This window comes from Emydura macquarii, unplaced genomic scaffold, assembly GCF_026122565.2.
Source record: "Emydura macquarii macquarii isolate MOO-44397 ecotype Brisbane River unplaced genomic scaffold, CSIRO-AGI_Emac_v2 contig_1348, whole genome shotgun sequence".
Classification (NCBI taxonomy): Eukaryota; Metazoa; Chordata; order Testudines; family Chelidae; genus Emydura; species Emydura macquarii.
The window spans coordinates 19888397-19909930 of record NW_027131485.1 but is presented as its reverse complement, the minus strand read 5'-3'; the positions used below and the strand labels follow the sequence as shown (position 1 = coordinate 19909930).

At 42.2% G+C, this 21534-nt stretch overlaps 1 protein-coding gene across 2 annotated transcripts in view; it reads left to right on the top strand.

Annotated features, from left to right (window-relative positions):
- The window catches only part of TXNDC11 (thioredoxin domain containing 11), a 121292-nt gene that overhangs the window by 88640 nt on the left and 11118 nt on the right, over positions 1–21534 (top strand). For both annotated transcript variants that reach the window (XM_067551326.1, XM_067551327.1), the window contains 4 exons: positions 2886–3675; positions 11324–11469; positions 13906–14015; positions 16941–17021. In XM_067551326.1, the coding sequence (XP_067407427.1) occupies positions 2886–3675; positions 11324–11469; positions 13906–14015; positions 16941–17021 (1127 nt within the window). The remainder of the gene's footprint in view (positions 1–2885; positions 3676–11323; positions 11470–13905; positions 14016–16940; positions 17022–21534) is intronic.

Genomic DNA, 21534 nt, shown 5'->3' with positions numbered 1-21534 from the left:
GTAAATAATTTACAGTAATTAAAGTCTAGTGTATCAAATTTCTGTAGGGAAGATGTCAATTTGACTCTAAAATTGAGAATATGTTTTCATTGCAATTCTCACAGGACTTCATTACATAAACAGATAATTATGAAGAGCGTAGAGTCGAAACCATTTTGATTACAAAGCTGTCATAGCTAATGTATCAAGATGAAACTGCACATCAAAATTATTAGTTATCAGCTGCATTATCCATGCTTTCACAGGCAAATCCATGTTTGGGTTCCATGTCAAAGGTATATCTGAAACTGGTGCACTTGGTGTGGTCTTTTTGCCAATACATTGTTACTAATATTGTCACGAACATACACAAAACCCTTACCTGACAAATTCCATGCCTGCAAGTCTTGCAGAAATTCATGTGCAAAATTCTCAGTAGCATATTCTGTTTGCCCACACAGTGACTGGTAACCCTTGTCATTTCTTGTGTTTACCACAGATGGCAGGATTGTTGTAAAGGGGTTTTATAGCTAGAAATTTCAAGTCCTGCAGGAGATAGTCAGAATATTTTCCAATTCAGCTGGTACTGTTTGTTTTATGGGGCGGTGGGCTGTGGGGAACTAGATATTATGACAAGAAATGGGCCAAACCCCTGAAGTTTAGTTTCAGATCCAAACTTTCTCAAAGTTTGGTTGGAATTCAGCTCTGAGGTTTTTGTTTGGGCCAATTAGAGGAGAAGGAAGGTCTAAGCTGCAAAGTTCATGGTTTTCAGATCCAGAGAACATTACAGAGAGGGATCTGAGCTGAGAAGTTTTGGTCTGGATCCCAACTTTTACATAGTTTGGGAAGGTTCAGACCCACAATTTTTATTCAGATCTTATAAGAAGGCCTTATCTTCCAGATAATTAGCTTTTGTGGCATCTGTTACTAGTTTGTCTCTAGTGATGTCAGTGATTTTCATATTTTCCTTATTGCTTATGGCACGGTAACTACTAGTTTGTCTATGAAATCATTTGTAGAGACTGAATAAGAAGATTGGAAGGGAACTGAAGCAATTCCTATAACAAACTGTCCTCAGTGTAAAGCAGGCTTAATTCAGCAGTGTTCGGCTAATACACTCTAGTAATATTAGCTATCATATATTTCGATAAAGTAAAATCAGTACAACATGTGAATATCCAGTTTCTGATTTAATTCTAGTTAAGAGAAAATATTTATTTATATCAAAGCATTAAATCAGATACAGGGCCTCTTGATTCCTGTAGCATGATAGTGCTTTCAAGGGGGCATAAGAAGCTACAGTATATTATGCAACTTGTTTACCACAAGGAGAAATTGTTACTGCAACCAGCAGCCTTTCTGAATTTCATTCGATTCTGAAACCATTTGCCTGTAAGGCATTCACACAGCATGAAGCTGTCAATGTTAGCATTGGTCAAAGAGCTACACATTTCTCTGATTAGAGCTGATAGAAATAAGATTCTGTAATGCAAATATGTTTTTCAGTATATAAATTTATTCTCAGGTTTCCTCCTACATCTGTTCACATTCTTTAGAATAGTTTACAACATTAAGGAATGAGCCTTTACAGAATTTAATTTGACATTTTCAGGAACTATTAAGTATATACAAAGAAAAGACTCTGCCAATGATTTAAAAAAAAAAAAAGTCTATCACAGAGATTGTCATTGTGGACCACATCTTAATAGAGAAATGATCATGTGACCCAGCTTTCCTCATAGTCATAATCCCACATCTCGGTGACAACTGCAATGATGTCTTACATGGAAAAGTACTATTAGGAAAGTGTGAATGTATTTTTAATTGTTTAATGCAATACGAGGGGGGAGTAATCACACTGTCTTTTTGCTGTTCATTTAATCTGTCTATCCTATCCGTTCAGCTACAATAAACTCATGATAAATTTAAGAATATTCCAATGTCCAGTTATTTTCAGAATATACTAAATAATGAGAGAGAGAGAGAGAGAGTAGGGGGGAAAAAAAGCCCAGTGACTACTGTAAATGTGGCATGGCTACTGTGCATATTCTTAACTGTTGTAAAATAAACTTCTGCTGGGACACGAGAATTTTCATAATAGGGAATTTTAGTATCAGAATGAGTATCCCAACCTCAAGAAAAAAAAAAAAAGCTTTCACTAATTCTGCATTAAACACTGCCTCTAAGGAGAGAGCCTTCAAGCCCATATATTTTCAATTAAATGGCAATGTTGCTATCTTTAGTGAAATGAGGACCCAGTTTAGTGACCAAATCCAGAAGTCCTTATTCAAACAAAACATCAGTCAAGTGCAGGTAGTTTTACTATTGAAATAAATAGGAGTTCTGCCCACAGAAGGACTGGAACATTTGGCCTTATATAAGTAGTTGATTTGACTGGATTACTCTTGTTATGCTCAGAATGAGATGTTAAGAATGTCTTGAGTATTATATATTTTACTTTAGTTTATTTTCATTTTCTTTCTGGAAAACAAACAAAATTTGGAGAAATAGATATATTGGATAAAGTGTCAAATAACAGGATTTAGCATTGCAGTATAACATTATTAAACCCTAACCAATATGATGAAAAGAGGGTTTTAAGCTAAGTACGTATGAACAGAAGATCTTTTCAGTGTGGCTTGTTATCACTCATCACTGTTCATAAGCACATACTTTATTTGGATTTTTTTAAATTTAAATTTATAAAGTCCCAATGCATCCTGTGACTTTTGATAAGAAACCAAAATTGAAGGGTAAGAGTTGGCCCTCTGTCTGAAATTCCAGGATAGTACATCTAAAACTAAATACATAAAATATATTTTAAAAAAAAATTGGGACAAATATTGTCTGTGTTGATAAGTGAACGCTATGTAACCATGTTTCTGTGTAATTTGTTTTTTCTATAGATTACCAAAGTGGCCTTGGAATACAACAACTGTAATAAAAGCCTAGCAGCTGAACCTGTTCTTCAGCAATTGAGAGATGCAAATTCACCAGCTTTTGAGTCCATTGTACCACATGCGCGTACACAAGTGGCAGATACATACTCCATAACCAAGTACCCATGCTGCAACACAGTGGTGCTCCCTCAGTGGCACTCAATTTCTAGGACTCACAATGTCTGTGAGCTTTGTGTCAACCAGACAGTTGGGGTCAAACCAAGTAAAGTCAGTGTACCACAATGTAACTTTTTAGAGATAGAAGCAGCTTTGGACTCTTTCTACCTCAAGGAGCACACCTTTTTCCAATTTGTATCAAATACCATAGAATGCAGCAATTTCCTAAGTTTCTATAATCCTTTTAGCTACTACACTGCATGTTGCAGGACAGTAAATAGGGGTCTGATAAATTTAATTAGATCTGAAAAGACCGTATTTCAGACACCAAAAGTAGCATTTTCTTCCCATGGGAAGAAAGGAAAGGATGATACCCAAAATTCTGTTCCTCACATTGAGGATAGAAATTGTTTGATTCCTGACCTTCACGTTAGTGGCACTAACATTACTGGCCTGAGCTGCAGGACCAACAAGACCTTGAATCTCTATCTTCTGGATTCAAATCTGTTCTGGGTGTATGCAGAGAGACTAGGAGCATTGAGATCTACTCATATCAAGGAATTTGCTGCCATTGTTGACCTGAAGGAAGAGGCTCACTATATCCTGGATCAGAATCAAACACTTATAAAATCTACTCTAGGTATGGTATGCAGCAATTTTGTGTTCAAAATGTAAAGTAAGCAAATACATTAAGTGAAGATAGGGTGGAATTGGCAAAAATAGTAACTTTGAAAAACTTGTGTTCTTGACAAAAGCAGGTCAATTTATAAAATGAGACTGTGGAAGGCATTGTGGATCTTCATCTGCTTAATAACTAATCAGACAGTAGAGGCTTGTTCTAATCTAAGGTATGATAAAAGAACTAATAATTTCACAAACCTTATTTCACAAACTTATTCAGTTGAAGTGAAAATTTTGCCAACCTCCTAGGGTTTGTCATTGGGTTGACAATAGGTATGTTGTCAGACTGTTGGAATTTCCCTAAATGGTCAATCCACGAGACCAGATTGCCAGCAGATTTAAAGAAGTGTACCATATCTCAGATTAAAAACCGCTGTTGCCTCGGAGAAATGTTTAAAATGCATTTGATTCCTAAAATAGTACATTTATAAACCATGTATTTGACACACACACATTTTATATAACAGAAGACATTTGCATGGAAACAGCATTGTTTGAGTTCAGCAGCTCCAGCTGTTTAATGTCTTCCATAATGCAGAGTTGATAGTGGGTTTCTGCTTCCTTGGGTAGTGATTTTACCTGTTCTTTGGCAGTGGGCTGGTCCTTCTGTTGCCCTTGGATACCATGGTGATAAATGGGGTCTGAGAATCAAAAAAGAACCAAATAGCAATTTGGAGCAGTGGTTTTTATGGAGGGAGGAGCTGCAGGCCCTCACCCGTACTGGTGGCTGTCAACCTCTGCCCCCATCCCACAAGTGGGTGAGTGGGAATGAGGCAAATCCAGGGCATCCAATATCATTGGCCAGGCTTCCCCCGCCACCCCCCCCCCCCCCATAAGAGTGTATTTTGGGAATAGCAGCTCTTTTTACCCTACCCCCAAAAGTTGTTTTCCACCATACCTGATCACTTTTCATGCTGTGTCCATGAAAGTGCTCTTTCTTGCCCTGTTTTCAGTGCTTGCTTGGCAGGTAGCCATCTGTCTGATTGGGATTAGATTTGACCACCTCTGGGGACAGGAAGGAATTTCTGACAGTTTTTTTGTTTAAAATTTAAAACAATTTTGCAAGTCAGGCAAGTTATTTCTTTTGTCCCCTCTATATGATAAATATGCCCCAGCTCCATGGAAGTGGGATTTAGATTATCCATTCCATTATAAAAGGTGGGATGGCCTTTCTTCCATCCACTCCCCAGATACAATTCTCGATATTTAGAGATACCATCAAGCAGTTCTATTCCCAAATTTGTTTTACTGTTACCCTAATCTAATGTTTATAATTAATGTATAATGTTAGAATTAGATTCTTTAATATTATATACAAGATACATAGTTGACAGTATGCTTTTAATCACCTTATTTTTATAAAAACCTTCACATTTTTCAATTCCTGCGTTTATTTCCTCTGGGTATTCTATGAGATCAAGTTCTGGATTTCTTTTGTGGAAGCTGCACTGCATTGTTCTCTGGTTTCTTTTTAAACATACTTTTTACTAGAACATATATGATTCCTTCTGAAACCAGTGTTAGTGCAAAAGTTATTGGGGCTACTTTAAAACTATTTGGTGGGGGAGTGACATTATATGTAAAAGAAAGCATAGAGTCAAATAAAGTAAAAATCTTAAATGAAACAAACTGTACCATAGAAACTCTATGGGCAGAAATTCCATACTTGATTAAAAAGAGCATAGCAGTAGAAATATACTACTGGCCACCTGACCAGGATTGTGACAGTGATTGTGGAAAACTAAGGGAGGTTAGAGAGGCTATAAAAGCAGAAAGCGCAATAATAATGGATGATTTCAGTGATCCTCATATTGACTAGGTAAATGTCAGGTGTGATGCAGAGATAAAATTTTTAGACACCATTAATGATTGCTTCTTGGATTAGCTAGTCCTGGAACCCACAAGAGGAGAGGCAATTCTTCATTTAGTGCTAAGTGGAGCATAGGATCTGGTCCAGAGGTTACTATAGCTGAGGTGCTCACTTAAATTTCATATCCTTCTAGTGGGGATTATTTATATATATATAAACAAACCCCATCATGGTAACATTTAACTTTAAAAAGGGGAATTACACAAAAATGAGGATGCTTGTTATATGGGAATTAAAAGGAGCTGTCACAAGGTTAAATGCCTGCAAGCAGCATGGGGACTATTTAAAAACACCAGTGGTATGCCGTGGATTTCCGGCGCCCAGGGGCCAATACCTGCCGCTGACGGGGGAGGGAAGGGATTCTGCAGGCCCGTTTCCTGCTCTCCCGCACTCTCTCCCCCGCTGTGGGGGCAGATGGCGGTGGGGGGTGAGGGCCTGCCTGGCCCCTTTATGGCCAGGGTCCCCACAGCTCCCTCGTTGCATCCAGTGTGGGGAAAGAGGAGCCAGTAGGACGGGAGACAGAGGGGCCAGGTCAGTGCGGCTGCCAGGGATGTCAGTGGGGGTCAGTGGTCCAAGGGCCTGGCTGGTGCTCCTCCAGGCCAGCACTCGGGGGCATGGCCCCTCCCACTCTACTCCCCAGTATGCCACTGAAAAACACCTTAATAGAGGCTCAGACTAAATGTTTACCCCTAATCAAAAAAGACAATAAAAGGACCAAAAGAATACCACCATGGATAAACAGCAGAGTAAATGGAGTCCAGTAGAGCAAAAGGGCATCTTTTAAAATTTGGAAGTGAAAGCCTAGTGAAGATAATAGGAAGGACAACAAACTCTGGCAGGTTAAGTGTAACAGTATAATAAGGCAGGCCAAGAAAGAATTTGAGAAGCAACTTGCTAAAAGATGCAAAAACTAACCGTAAGAATTTTATTAAGTACAACAGAAGCAGGAAACCTGCCAGACAGTAAAAAGTAAAAGACCAGAGTGTTAAAGAAGCATTCAGGGAAGATAAAACTATTGGGAAAAGCTAAACTAATTCTTTTGCATTGGTCTTCACTGTAAAGGATTTGGGGGAGATATTCACTGCCCAGCTATTCCTTTTGGGCAACAAATCAGAAGTACTACCCCACATTGATGTTTCAGTAGAAGAAGTTTTGGAACAAATAGATAAATTAATCCGTAATAAGTCACCAGAACCAGATGGTATTCACTCGAGTTCTGAAGGAACTCAGATATGAAACTGCAAAACTACTCACTGTAGTATGTAACCCAATGGTTCCCAACCTGTGGCCCAGGGACTAAAGTGGCCTGCAGAGTCTTTCAGAGTGGCCTACCACTCCCATCCTGCTGGCTATATCAGGGAGCCGCCGCCTAAGGACTCAGGCGGAAGGTGTTGCCGGCGGGGCTACAAGACCTGTGCAGGCTCCTTGCTACAGCGCCCCCCTCCCCCAGGCTGTTGCAGGGAGAACGGCAAAGCGCTCCTCCTGGGTCCCTAGGCGCTGGGGTCCCTGCTGGAGCCAAAGGGAGGGGAGATCAGTGCTCCTTTCCCCTGGCTCCAGCAGAGAGCAAAGTACTTTGCCTGGGACCCTAGGAGCTGGGGTCCCCACTGGAGCCGAAAGGAGGAGAGCACTGATTTCCTATCCTCCTGGCTACAGAAGGAAGTCGCTGCCTAGGGACCCAGGTGGAGCGCACAGGGCTACAGGACGTGTGCAGTTTCCCTACTGCAGCCAGGGGGATGGGAGATCAGCAAGGAGGCAGCCTCCTCGCTAAACTCCTTCCATCTGGCTGCGGTGGGTGGAGGGGAAATGCTGCTGGTGGAGAAGCCAGGACCTACAATGCTTGAGGAGGGGCAGGACTCTAAAAAATCAGGGCCTTCTGGTTTGGCCTGCACTTAGCAGGGCACCCACCATGACTTAGCTGCCAGGCCATGTGCTTCAGGGTGTAGTGACAGTCACTCATCTACACTATTGCTTTGTCTGTAAGTGTGTGACATACTGTGAGTAATTTGTAGGTGTAAAATAGTGAATGTAAAAATGAGCACAGTAACATCAAAATGTTTGTTAGATATGTAGTGATTTGTAGTCTTTAATGATGTGTACGGCAATACGTTTTTTATGAGTTGATAGACTGGTGTCCCTTCCGGGTTGTAAAAATGATATTTGTGGCCATCAAGCCAAAAAGGTTGGGAACCACTCATGTAACCTATTGCTGAAACAAGCCTCTGTACCAGATGACTGGAGATTAACTGTAATGTAGCTTTTAAAAAGGCTCCAGAGACGATCCTTGCAATTAGGAGCCAGTAAATCTAAATTCAAATCTGGGCAAATTGGTAGAAACTACAGTAAAGAACAGAATGATCAGAAACATAGGTAAACATGATTTGTTGGGGGAAGAGTCAGCACAGCTTTTGTACAGAGAAGTCATGCCTTACCACTCTGTTAGAATTTTTGAGGGTGTCAACAAGCATGTGGATAAGTGTGATCCAGTCAATATACAGTACTTGGATTTTTAGAGAGCCTTTGACAAGGTCCTGCACCAAAGGTTCTTAAGGAAACTAAGTAGTCATGGGATAACAGGGAAGTTCCTTTCATGGATCCGTAACTAGTTAAAAGATAGGAAGCAAAGGATAGGAATAAATGGTCAGTTTTCACAATGGAAAGAGGTAGGTATTGGGTCTCCCAAGGATCTGTGCTGGGACCTGTGCTGTTCAACCTATTAATTAATTATCTGGAAAAGGGAGTGAACAGTGAAGTGGTAAAGTCTACAGATGATACAAAATTATTCAAGATGGTGAAGTCCAAAACTGACTGAAGACTTACAGGAGAATCTCACAAAATTGGGTGACTGGGAAACAAAATGGCAGATGAAATTGATGAATGAAATGAAACATCGATAAGTGTAAAGTAATACACATTGGAAAAAGTAATGCCAGCTACACATATATAATGATGAGTTCTAAATTAGCTGTTACCACTCAAGAAAGATCTTGGAGTCATCATGGATAAATTTCTGAAAGCTTCAGCTCAGTGTGCAGCAGCAGTCAAAAAGGTTAACGGCATGTAGGAACTATTAGGAAAGTGATAAGAAAGTAAGACAGAAAATAAGAAAGTAAGAAAGACAGAAAATATAATGCCATATATTAAGAAATTATAAATCCATCTTGCACATACTGTGTCCAGTTCTGGTTGCCCCATCTCAGAAAAGATATAGAAGAACTCGAAAAGGTTCAGAGAAGGGTAACAGAGATGATCAAGAATATTGAAAGGGTTCCATACAAGGAGAGTTTAAAAAGATTAGCAAAGTTCAGTTTAGAAAAGATATAATTAAGGGGAGATATGATTGAGATCTGTAAAATCATGAAGGGTGTGGAAAAATGAATAGAGATGTCATTTACTCTTTCCCACAGTACAGAAACCAGGCAGCAGGTTTAATACAAACAATAGGAAGTACTTTTTCACACAACCCACAGTTAACCATGGAACTCATTGCTGTAGAATGTTGTGATGAATAACTGGGTTCAAAAAAGAACTAGATAAGTTCACGGAGAATAGGTCCATTAGTGGCTATTAGCAAGATGGTCAGGGATGCAACCCCATGCTCAGGGTGACTAAACTTCTGACTGCCAGAAGCCTGCAAGGAAAATTCTGGGAGGAATGCTCCAAAGTTGTCCTGTAGTGTATGCTCACCCTGAAGCTTTGGTACTGGCCACTGTTAGAGACAGGTTATTGGGCTAAATAGACCATTGGTCTGATCCAGTCTGGCAGTTCTTACGTTCTTGTGTCTTTTAACACATACTGTTGTCAGAATGAATTTATCAAGATAGAGATATGAGGAGTATTTAGTCAAATTATGTTACCTTTGTTTTTCTAACTGTATTTGAAACCATTTCTAAAATAACCTAATAATTTAATTTTTTTCTGCCATTAAATACTTTTTCCAGAATTTTACTGCAATTGTGCAGTTGTTTGTTCAGAAGAACATGTGAATTGCATTCCTAATCTACATGCAGTGATTTAAATGGCACAGACAAGATACATAACTAGCCTTTTACATGTGAAAATATGTATTTTGCATGCCAATCTTGTTAATTGCATGCAAAAATTAAGTGCGTCTTTTGAGCATGAAATTGAAAGCATATACTTTTGAAAATCATGCCCTTAATTCAGGCAATATTTAAAGGGAAGAGGCAAATTCATGTACAAATCAGGCTTGTGATGTAGGCAATGGTGAATGGGAAGGGAGGCAAATTCATATGTGTTCATAATTGAATATTAAAATAAGTTGCTCACATTGGTGTATTTAGATTGTTCTTACATAATTTCTTGCCCTGTTCCAATAAGATAATCACATTTTGCAGCAGAAATTGAAAAATAACTACTGCAAATACCTAAGCAACTAAGACACTAAAAAAACCCAAATCCAACTCTCATATAGACTTCTTAAGTAGAGGGAGTGATCTTTAAACACAGACATTCTTGCAATTAGAAGCTAGTTACAATAATAGATCTTACTACTGGCCAAACGAAAAACCTTACAGATTGTTTCTTTAAAAAAAAAAAAATCATGAGTATTTAACATGGGTAAAAAGATATGCATTATCTTTTTTGTTTCTTAATTACACCTCTAATAAAAACATAGTCTTTGAAAAACATGGAGTTTTGGTTTGGCCTTGAGATCTTTATGAAAGTTGAGTTAAAATTTTAAAAATAAGGTTGAATTTACTATTATATGCATATGCAAAGCACTTTTTTAGATACCTGTAAAATGCTTTCCCTTTTCACTTTGGTCATTAATTTAATCCTGACTTTGTTTAGTTTTCATGCTAGTGTTCCCAATCTAGAAAATTTCCAAATGACTAAATTATTATTTGAGTATCATCTGGTATTGTATAATGCAGGTCTCAATTCTAGAATGTACTTGGCATCATACAGTGCATAGGAGAATTATGACCCGGCTCTAAATTGAATAGCAAATACAGCTTCGAGATTGCTGCATATAATAGAAGATGATTAAGTCTCAAGGCAGTGCAGATGAGTGGTGTTTTATTTTAATATCTATCTTTGGGGGGGTTATTGTTGAAAGTTGCCATAGAAGAAGTGAGTTTTATGGAAAGAGAGTTGAATGAGGAGAAACATGATCATTTGACACACCAGATACAAGACTGTTCCAAGCATTTAGGCATGAAAGGTGAGTGGGGGAAGGATACAAAAGGAGCACTTAGAAGGGGGAGTTGGGCAGAGCAAAGGAGGGTAGGAAGGTAAATAGGAAGAAATAAGAGCATAGATATAAGTAGGAGTGGAATTGGGTAGAGTCTTGAAGATGAGCACTGGAAATTTGAACTTGGTGCAGAAAGTGAAGGAAAGCCAATGAAAGGATTCTATTTGGGACAGATCATATGGTCTGATCAGAGAAGAAGAAATTTGTATTGCAGCATTTTCAATAGACTAGAGTAAGAGCAAGGTAAAAAGCAATGACATCAGTGAAGAGAAGGTTGTAGTAGTCAAGGCAAGAGATGACCCAAGGCTGTTTTCTTCATTCTGTTACTATGAGAATGGTAGTTAATCAAGAACTGAGGTAAGACTTCAGAAATTAAATTTAGAACTTGTAAACTAGACTTGTATTTTTCTTTTATGCCATAAGTCAGTTTGTCATCTGAAACCCAAAGTAAAAACAGGTCGCTTAGATATTACAGGTACATGAAGCTGGAATAACTTTCTCAATGTCCCAATTTCATTTTAGAGAACTTCATTCAAAACTTCAGCATTCTCTACAGTCCCTTGAAAAGGCATCTTGTTGGTGACTCTTCAGTCCATTTTCATGCACAGCACATAATCACTGAAGTGACTACTAATACCTTTCGTGATGTGGTGATTTTGAGTGAAAAGGTACAGCTCATAACTGCAATTACATCAAGGGATTAATCATATTTTGAAGAATAGGGTTGTAGGGTTCATTCTTCTAACTTTTCATTGTTTAAAACTAAAGGGTCTCCTTTCTCATCCATGCAGTTACACTAACTATGTACCTAATTTTAAAAGAGTACTCCTTGAAAGTCGTACTTCACAGTAATTTTAATTTAGGGGAATCTGTTCTTGAGTCCACTCTGGTGGCACAAAGCTGCCAGAAAATCAGCCAAACGAGCTCTCTGAAGACCCCTGCCTTCCTGTGCTGTGTGTGTCTGCCATAGCTGAGGTTTAGCCTTTTATATTCTTATTTGCTAAATGTGTATGAAATGACATATTAATTGTGGGGATGGAGAAGTCTTGTTTTGGCCTTGTTTTCATAGTGGCAACTCAATAAATTAAGTAGAGTTTGAGACCCAAGGTCAAGAACATGTTCAAGGTCTCCAGTCTCAAGCCTGCTCCATCTTTAAGGGAACTGGAGATATGGATGATGAACATATTACTTTTATGAACCAATTAAGACTGTAGTGATTGTGCTGGCTGCAAAGGGAGCCACGTGCTGTCTTACTGGAACTGAGGTACAAAATAGTGAATAACAGTGACTGGGAAGTAGCTATAAGAGAGAAAATTGAAAGTTGTAAAACAAACAAAAAGATCAACAAAAAAAGTAGTACTTTAAAAGCATACACCACAAATCCATAGTAAAAAACTTTTTGATTTCATGATGTGAAATTTTTTGATAAACTTTGAAGGGTGCCTAAAGTACTTTATATAATTTGATTGTTTAAACATGATTGAATCTGGTCTAATATTCTTTGGCAGAGAATTCATGCATGCACAATATTCCATTTTCAGGGTCCCCAGTGCCTAGTGTGCTAGCTGCAGGAAAATTGCTTATTTCTCTAGAGTTTCCCCAAGATTTTCTATTTAAATGACAGTTAGTGAAATGGGAATGAAAGGCTGGCCTTGGAATCTGAGTATATGTGAATTTGAGAAAACCTGTTCATATCCCTTCCTTTGTGGGCCATGGGGTTAATAAGACTGACTGCATTTCCCTCAGCATGTTCATAATAACACTTACAGCTCTGAATTAAGATAATGACTATAATCAAATCTTATGCACCAGGGCTTTAGCCAATTGCCCGTAGTTGTCGAGAAGGAATTTTTTCTTCTGATGAATGATGTATTCTTGGCAGGGAGGGAGTTTGCCTTCATCTGAAGCAGCAGAGATTGGCCACTGTAGGAGGCGGGACAGTGAACGGAGTGGACCAGTAGATGCCTGTCTGGTGTATCTTGCTCATGTGCTCAGGGTCATACTGATTGCCAGATTTGGGATTGATAAGGAAATTTCCCACAGGTCACATTGGCTGAAACCTTGGGGGGTTTTGCCTTCCCTCTCCAGCATGGTGGAATCATCTGGGCATATCTCACCTAACAGTTCCCTGCCATTGCTCAGGCCTTGGGCACTGTTGGCACCTTGGCTTTCTTATTCTCTGCCTGTGGCACATAGTTTGGTTTCCTGAAGATTGAAGAACTTTAGTGTAACTAAAGTCTTTGGATTCAGCATGGGAGTATCTGTGTGAAATTTAATGTCCTGCAATATGCAGGAGTTCAGACTAGATCTAATAATGGTCCCTTCTGGCCTTAAATTGTCTGAAACTATCAAAGAACAATCAGAAGAACTATAAAACACTTTGATACTCCATTTGCATTTAGTGGAAATCAAGTAATCCTATTTGGTCCTTTTTCTGTTTTTGAACATAAGGGGAAGGATGGTTTATGGATAACTGCTAGATGACATAAGTGAGCACAGGGCCACATATGTTTTGTTGGTAGATCAGTATAACAATATAGAGTGGCTATGCTCTCAATGCTATCCTAAAGTCAGATTGCTCATTCCATTTTAGTCATTGGGCCCAGTTCATCCCTGTTCTGGTAAATTATCTTGGTGCAGAGAATGATGAGGGATTAACGATGGTTTTATGCCACCTTTGCACCTCCCCAATGGTGGGGCCATCATGGGCTGGTTGAGCTCCCAACAGAGCTAGAACCCTGAGGCTTGCATTTGGCTGCCAGAGCATCAGAATGTTATGGCCGTATCTTTTCCCAAGGTACGCTCTCAGCGTGCCCCTGCATCAAGGACTCTTGCTGGGGGTGGTACTGAGCCATTACATTAGCTTTGCACCTGCTGAGGATACCCCTCATTTTGAGAAAATTTCCCTGTGGGTCCCCACAACAGTTTTCTTCTTTCTTTTTGCTTCAGGGCACCAGTGAGTTAGGTCCACTGCTTGGTGGACAGTAGAAAGATGAGATTACATTTTCTTTTGTCTTTAAATAGCTTAGATAGTGCTGATTATTTCTGATTTATGTAAACAAACCCCAGTAGCTAACTGAACTTCTCTCCCCTCCATACTCCAGGATGTCTTGCTGCTCTACTATGCGCAATGGTGTGGATTCTGTGCTTCTCTTCATCACATCTTTATCCAACTAGCTCGACTTCTGCCTCCAAATAACTTCACTGTAGCAAGGTAAAAGAATCTCTTCATTTTCCACAGTGTTTTAACTATACTGTTGTGATCACTTAACTTCCAAACATTCCTATATATCTGACCCCCTCCTCTACCACCGAGACATCCCTTCCCGCTGGGCGGAATCCTCTAGCCCCACCACCCTTCTGCAGGGCAGACGCTCCGAGTTCCCCACCCCAGTCTGGTAGGCAGCGAACGGGGGAAGGGAGTGGAGGATCCACGAGCAACATTTTAACTGTAAAAGAGCCACATGCAGCTCACGAGCCACAGTTGGCTACCCGTGATATATGTGTATTATGTAGCTTGTAAAGATGATCTAGTGCCATTCGTTTCCAGTAATTTATATTTAATTTTAAATTCAGATTGAAAGCCTGTCAAACTAGAGTCCCATGAATTCATTATAAACAGTGTATTATAACATTACATAATAAGTTTAGAACATTACTATTAATTACAATTTAGTCTGTTTACTCAAAATTGACTTCAGTGAGCTTATCAGCTCAGAGGAAAAATATACGTAAAGAGAAGAAAGGAAAAATGTATACTGTACTTAGGGTAGACTCGATCTGTGTCTCTCTTCTTTGTATGTACATTTTGTTTTCATGTAAATAGTGACTCTGTTATGTTAAAAGGTTTAGCACAGTGGGAGGGGGTTAGATTGCAGTCCTGCTGTTTCTTTTGCAGCTTTAAATAAAGTGAATTTTTAAGTAGTGTACAGTTCCTGTTAGAACTTGACAATTCATGGGCAACAGTGCAAATGTTTTCACCCCATTCCTCCTAAAGCTGTAGCAAAAGCATGTGCAATATTATATGGTGGTATTTGAGAAATAGTATGGAATTATGAAATCAAGGCTATATTGTGCAAAGGGCAAGACTTTTGAGTGTTTAACAGTGCCACCTTAATGTTCCCTTGCTACCATGTCATTTACAACAGCATCTGCAAGCTCCTCTTGAGTGTTGCATCTTTTGCCATTTCAGTTTGGCTGAAATTGACTTTGACCAAGGGCCAGCCTGAGGCAAATTTATCACATAAACTCAATTTTTAAGGTTTTAAGTGGGAACCTAGGCTTAATGTTGGGACGAATTAAACTCTCAATGAGTAATCTATATAATACTTCATCCAAGTTTTGCCATTCCCTCTTACTGATAGTATTTAACCTGTTGCAACATACATAGTTTAGGCTAATAATGGAACAAGAATGTCTTAAATGGTCTGACAACCACTATATAGATCTTTTTATTAACTATAAGATGAATATAGTATTAGAAAAAAATCCTTTCATTTAATTTTTAAAATGACACATTTATCTCCTTTATCTTATTTGAATGAGCTGTTAATACAGTCCTAAAACCTGCTTTTCTAAGTATATTCAAAATTCCAGTCATAGTCCTGGCACCAGCTTCCCTTGAGCTTTGATTGCTGCATTTCAGTTGTATTGCAGAGCCTATTCTGTTTCTTTTTCCATTCTCTCTCTCATTACAGAGGTAATGGAGTGATTATGCATGCTACTCTCCATATTATTTTCCTTTCTTATACAGGAGTTAGATGATTATAAATAACAGTATTTAAACAAAATCTGCCTCGTGGTATAAAAGCAGGTATAACATAATACAAACATAAATATACCACTGTTATTAAAAAGCAAACACACACAAACAAATGAGGGAGAGCATTTAGTAAGGGAAATAAAAGAGTTGGACAAATTTCACTGGGGAGTGAGTTCCACATTGTAGAGCCCACTGCCACAAAAACAGTCTTTCACCTCCTGTTTTTTAAGCTTCCCATCAGTCAGGACAGGGGCTGGTCTACACACATTTTTTGTACCACTTGAACAATATCAGTTTCTAAACCATTATAGTTAAAGCGGTACAAAACCAATGTATGGACCAGCCCCAAGGCTCAGAGAGTCAATCTTCAGTGTAGCCAGGGCCAACACAGTTAAGAGACTTAAAAAACAGCACAGCTAATTTGAAGTCAATCTGCTGTAATAATAAACAGCAGTAGATAATATTGGCAGTTTGTACCCATCTGTAAAACGATGCTCTCCTATTACAATAGATGCAACTCAGAAGACTCAATTTTGTCAAGAGCACACTAAACTTGCAGTGTACTGGAACAAGTGATAAATAGTTGAGTATAAGCATACAGCTGAAAGGATGCTAGCTGTGAGGAGCCTTATGAGATATTTCCTATTGTGAAGTCTGAAAATCTGTGTCTTGTGTTGTTGTTTTTGTTGTTGTTTATAATAGGAAATCTGGTTTTCTGGGAATCAGTTGAAAGGTTTTTTAATAAACTGCTGTCTCAGAAAACAGAAGTTCTTCCCAGTACACTTAATAAGTGGCAATGATTACTCCAAGTTTGATTACTGAATAAGAAGATTGTGAATATTTAAACCAGGGATGTCAAACATACTGCCTGCGAACCTTTTTGGTCTGGCCCCGGCGGCCAGATAGTATCTGGAAACCTTTCTGCTCTGGCCCATTGGTTGCCGCAAAAGAGCAAGATGCCGCGAGCTGCACCGAAAGGGAGGACGTTGCGAGATTTCTCAGTGGAGGATAAGTACAGCCCACTTGGAGTACATATTATACCAACCTGGCCCTCCATAGAAACTGACTTTGACACCCCTGATTTAAACTAATTTCATTTTCCGGCAGGAAAATATAAGATAGAGATCTGTGCTATGAAATTAGCTAAACTGAGATTAGTTGTTTTAAGTATTAACTTTGCTGATTTGTCTTCACAATGTTTCTTGTGACAGAATACATTTAGGTTTGTTTTCTCCTAACTGTTCTTGCACCTACTAATCCCCCTCCAAAATAAAATATAATACAAAGGCGATATTTCACAATCAAAAGTAATACATGCAATGTTCAACTGCCTGTTCTCTGTCAATTTCTTTTTACTTTTTTTTTTGTTTTTGACAGGATTGATGTCACTCGAAATGACCTTCCATGGGAATTTATGACCGATCGTCTCCCAACCATTTTGTTTTTTCCTTATAACAGGTAATGTCATTTCTTTCTCTTTTTTTTTTCTTACATTTCTTGGCGTTTGAAAAATGAATCTGGTTACGTGCCTCAGAGGAGATGAAATTACCATGTATTCACCATTATTACCAATGCACTTTCTAAAACAGACATTTGTGGACAACTGATTGTTTAATTCACTTTCAGCAAACCATCTCCTAACTGTAGTTATTTTATAGTTTGTCACTATTTATTTGTGGACAGCAATGTATATTACTGACCTTATTTCCTAATTAATTTTCCCTCTCATTTGTCTGTGCAGCAGTTCTTTTGGCATTGTCAGAATTGAATAGTGAGTGAAAAAACAAGGTTACTTACCAGTAACTGTTGTTCTTCGAGATGTGTTGCTCATATCCATTCCAATATAGGTGTGTGCGCACCCCGGAACTTTTTTCCCTAGCAAGCCCCGCAGGGCCAGCCCAGGAGCCCCCTGGAGTGCCGCGCTCATATCGCGTTATAAAGGGCGCTGCTGCCCCGCGGGTCCCCAGTCCCTTCTTTCTGCCGACTCCGACAGCGGGGACGGAGGGCGGGTTTGGAATGGATATGAGCAACACATCTCGAAGAACAACAGTTACTGGTAAGTAACCTTGTTTTCTATCTTCAAGTGATTGCTCATATGCATTCCAATATAGGTGATTAATTAGCCATACCTTGGAGGTGGGTAGGAGTTATCGGTGACCTGCTCTTGTCAGCACGGCTCTGCCGAAACCCGCATCTTCTCTCACCTGCTCCACGATGGCGTAGTGCGACGTGAAGGTGTGGACTGACGACCAGGTCGCTGCTCTGCAGATGTCCTGCAGGGCCACTTGCTCCAGGAAGGCCACGGATGAGGCCTGGGCTCTGGTTGAGTGCGCCTACACAGCACCCGGAAGGGCACCCTCACCTACTCATAGCAGGCTCTGATGCAGGCAGTAATCCAGTTGGAGATTCACTGGGTGGAGACAGGTGAGCCTTTCATCCAGTCAGCCGCTGCTACAAACAGCTGCGATGACTTCCGGAAGGGCCTGGTCCGCTCGATGTAGTAGGCCAAGGCTCGTCTGACATCCAGCGAATGCCACCTCTGCTCCTCCTCCGAACCGTGTGGTTTGGGGAAAAACACGGGGAGGAAGATATCTTGATTACAATGGAACTGAGACACCACCTTAGGCAGGAAAGCCGGGTGGGGCCTCAGCCAGACCTTAGCCTTATAGAAAACCGTGTAGGGGGGCTCTGAGGTCAAAGCTCTTATCTCGGAAACCCTCCTAGCCGATGTAATGGCCACCAGGAAGGCTACCTTCCAAGACAGGAGGAGTAGGGAGCATGTGGCCATGGGCTCAAAGCGGGGTCTCATCAACATGGTAAGGACCAGGTTGAGATCTCAGGACGGCACCAGGTCCCGGACCTGAGGGAAGGTACTCTCCACCCCCTTAAGGAACCTAACTGACATGGGGTGGGAAAACAGGGACCGCCCCTACATCGGCTGGTGGAAGGCCGAGATGGCCGCCAGGTGCACCTTCAGGGAAGCCAGAGCTAGGCCCTGAAGCTTAAGGTGCAGCAGGTATTCCAAGATCGCCTGTATAGGCGAGAAACTTGGCGGTATACCCCTAGACTCCGCCCAACAGGAAGACCGCCTCCACTTGGCCGTGTACGTAACCTGTGTGGATGATTTCCTGCTACCCAGCAGAACCTGTTGGACCTGTAAGGAGCAGGCTCTCTCTCCCTCCATCAGCCACAGAGTCTCCATGCCATCAGGTGGAGGGAGTCCAGGTCCGGGTGCAGCAGGCGCCCCTGGTCCTGGGAGAGTAAGTCGTAGCGCCTGGGTAGCGGAATCGGCGCGGTGATGGAGAGGTTGAGCAGCATGCTGTACCAATGCTGCCTTGGCCACACTGGGGCGATCAGAATGATGTCCGCTCTGTCCCTCTTGATTTTGAGAAGGACTTGGGGCAGGAGCGGGATGGGGGGAAATGCATACATCAGGCCCCCTGTCCAGTCTATAAGGAACGTGTCGGACAAGGAGCCCGGCTCGCGACCCCGGAGCGAGCAAAACCTCGGGCATTTCCTGTTCCAGGCCGACGCGAACAGGTCTAGTTGGGGAACACCCCACTCTAGGAAAATTGAAGTCACTATATCCTGGTGCAGTGACCAGTCGGCGGGGTGAGAACGACCTGCTGAGGCGGTCCGCCTCGTTGTTCCTGACCCTGGGGAGGTGAGAGGCTGATAAATGAAAATTGTGCCTCACTACAGAGTCCCAGACACGGATAGCCTCCTGGCAAAGAGCCGAGGAGCGCGCTCCCCCCTCCTGTTCACATAAAACTTGGCCGCCGTATTGTCCGTGAGGACATGGACTACCCTACCCCTCAGGAATCTGAGGAAGGCCTTGCAGGCCAACCAGACTGCTCTGAGCTCGCGTACGTTGATGTGCAGAGCTCTCTCCTCCAGTGACCCATAGCCCTTGGGTGCCCAGGTCGCAACTGATGTGGGCTCCCCATCCCACATTGGATGCATCTGTGATGAGTCACTGATGGGGCCAAGTCTCTGAACGGGACTCCCTTCATCACTTCCCTTGGGTCCCTCCACCAATTGAGGGATGACAGCACCTGTGGGGGAACCATGACCACTCTAGTCAGTGAATGTCTGTTTGGCACATACACTGAGGTCAACCACGCCTGGAGAGGCCTAAGCCTGAGGCGAGCCAGCCTCACCACATACGTAGAGGCCGCCATGTGTCGCAACAGCTGCAGACAGTGTCTGGCTGTAGTCGTGGGGGACCTGTGGTTGATCTGCTATTATGGCCGCCATTGCCTCGAATCGAGGCTGTGGGAGGAAGGCTTTGGCCTGTATAGCGTCCAGTGTGGCCCCAAAAAAATCTATACACTGCACCGGGGTAAGCGTGGACTTCTGCTCGTTGATGAGCAGCCTCAGTCTGGTGCGTGTTGCGCAAGTAAGCCCCAGGCTGTTCCTCACATGGTCCCTGGACTTGCCCCGGATCAGCAGTCGTCCAGGTAGGGGAAAATTTGTATCCCTCTGCGGCGCAGGTGGGCTGCCACCACCGCCATGCATTTTGTAAAGACCCTGGGTGCTGAGGAAAGACCAAAGGGCAGGGCCCCAAACTGATAGTGGCGCCCCGCTACCACAAACCTTAGGAACCTCCTATGGGCAGGTAAAATAGAGATATGAAAGTACGCATCTTTTAGATCGAGGGCAGCGTACCAGTCCCCTGGATCTAGGACAGGAATGATGGAGGTGAGGGAGACCATGGTGGAACCTGATGCATCTGATATACTTGTTCAGACGGCATAGGTCTAAGATGGGTCTAAGTCCCCCCTTGGCCTTGGGAATCAGGAAATACCTGGAATAGAATCCTCTCCCCCTCTCAATCACTGGAACGTCTTCCACCGCCCCGAGCGCTAGGAAGGAATTAATCTTCTGTATGAGGAGTTGCTCATGGGCAGGGTCCCCGAGGGAGAATAACCGGGGGGGGGGGGGGAGTCGGGGAAAGGCCGTGAGTTGAAGGGCATAGCCCTTGAGAACCACCTCCAGGACCCAACGGTACATAGTAATGGCTTCCCACTCTGCATAGAATGGTCGAAGCCTTTCCGCAAATGGTCTGTTGAGATCCAGGGGAAAAGGAAGAGTGCCACCCTCGTGTACACTATCAAAACCATTTATTCAGATTACCCCCTTTAGGAGGCCCTTGCTGGGCCCCAGCAGAGGACCTCTGCCAGCCTCCTCTGTTTGCCCCCCAATAGCGATCCCGACCTCTCCTTGGCTGGGCGGGCCGGGGAGCCGGTCTCAGCGGGGGGGGGGTGTTGCCTCTGGGCCTGGGGCCGGGACTGATATCTCGAGGCCTGGGGGGGTATACAGCCGTAGGGACTTCAGGGTAGCCCAAGAGTCTTTTAGGGCGTGTAGTTTCTCATCTGTCTTTTCAGAGAATAGCCTGGTGCCGTCGAAAGGGAGGTCCTGCTGGACCTCTTGTGACAGGCCTGACGCCTGGAGCCAGGAGCAACGACGCATGACGACAGCCGATGCCATGGCCCTGCTAGCTGTGTCCGCCGCGTTTCTGGTGGACTGCAGGGCCACATTCGCCACAGCTTGGTCAGGTGGTAATGCCGATGCAAATCTCTGTGGCGATGACCAGAGGTTGAGATTATATTTTCCCAACAGAGCCTGGTGATTCGCTACTCTGAACTGCAACGCTGCAGTGGATTAGACCTTTCTCCCAAAGAGGTCTAGTTTCCTCCCATCCTTATCTTTCGGGGTATTCCCTTGGTTCTCCTGGCGGACTCTCTGATTGGCTGCATCAACCACTAGAGACCCAGGCATCGGGTGATTATAGACATAATATTTCCTTTCTGCCCCCTTGGATGTAGGAGGTACAGAGGACGGGGTTTGCCAGAGGTTTTTGGCAATTTTCATAACCCTGTTGTGTACAGGGAGGGCCGCTCTTGAAGGGCCCGCTGACCCTGATGACCCAAAGAGGGGGTCCTCTTCCTCGGACATGATTTTTAGCTCC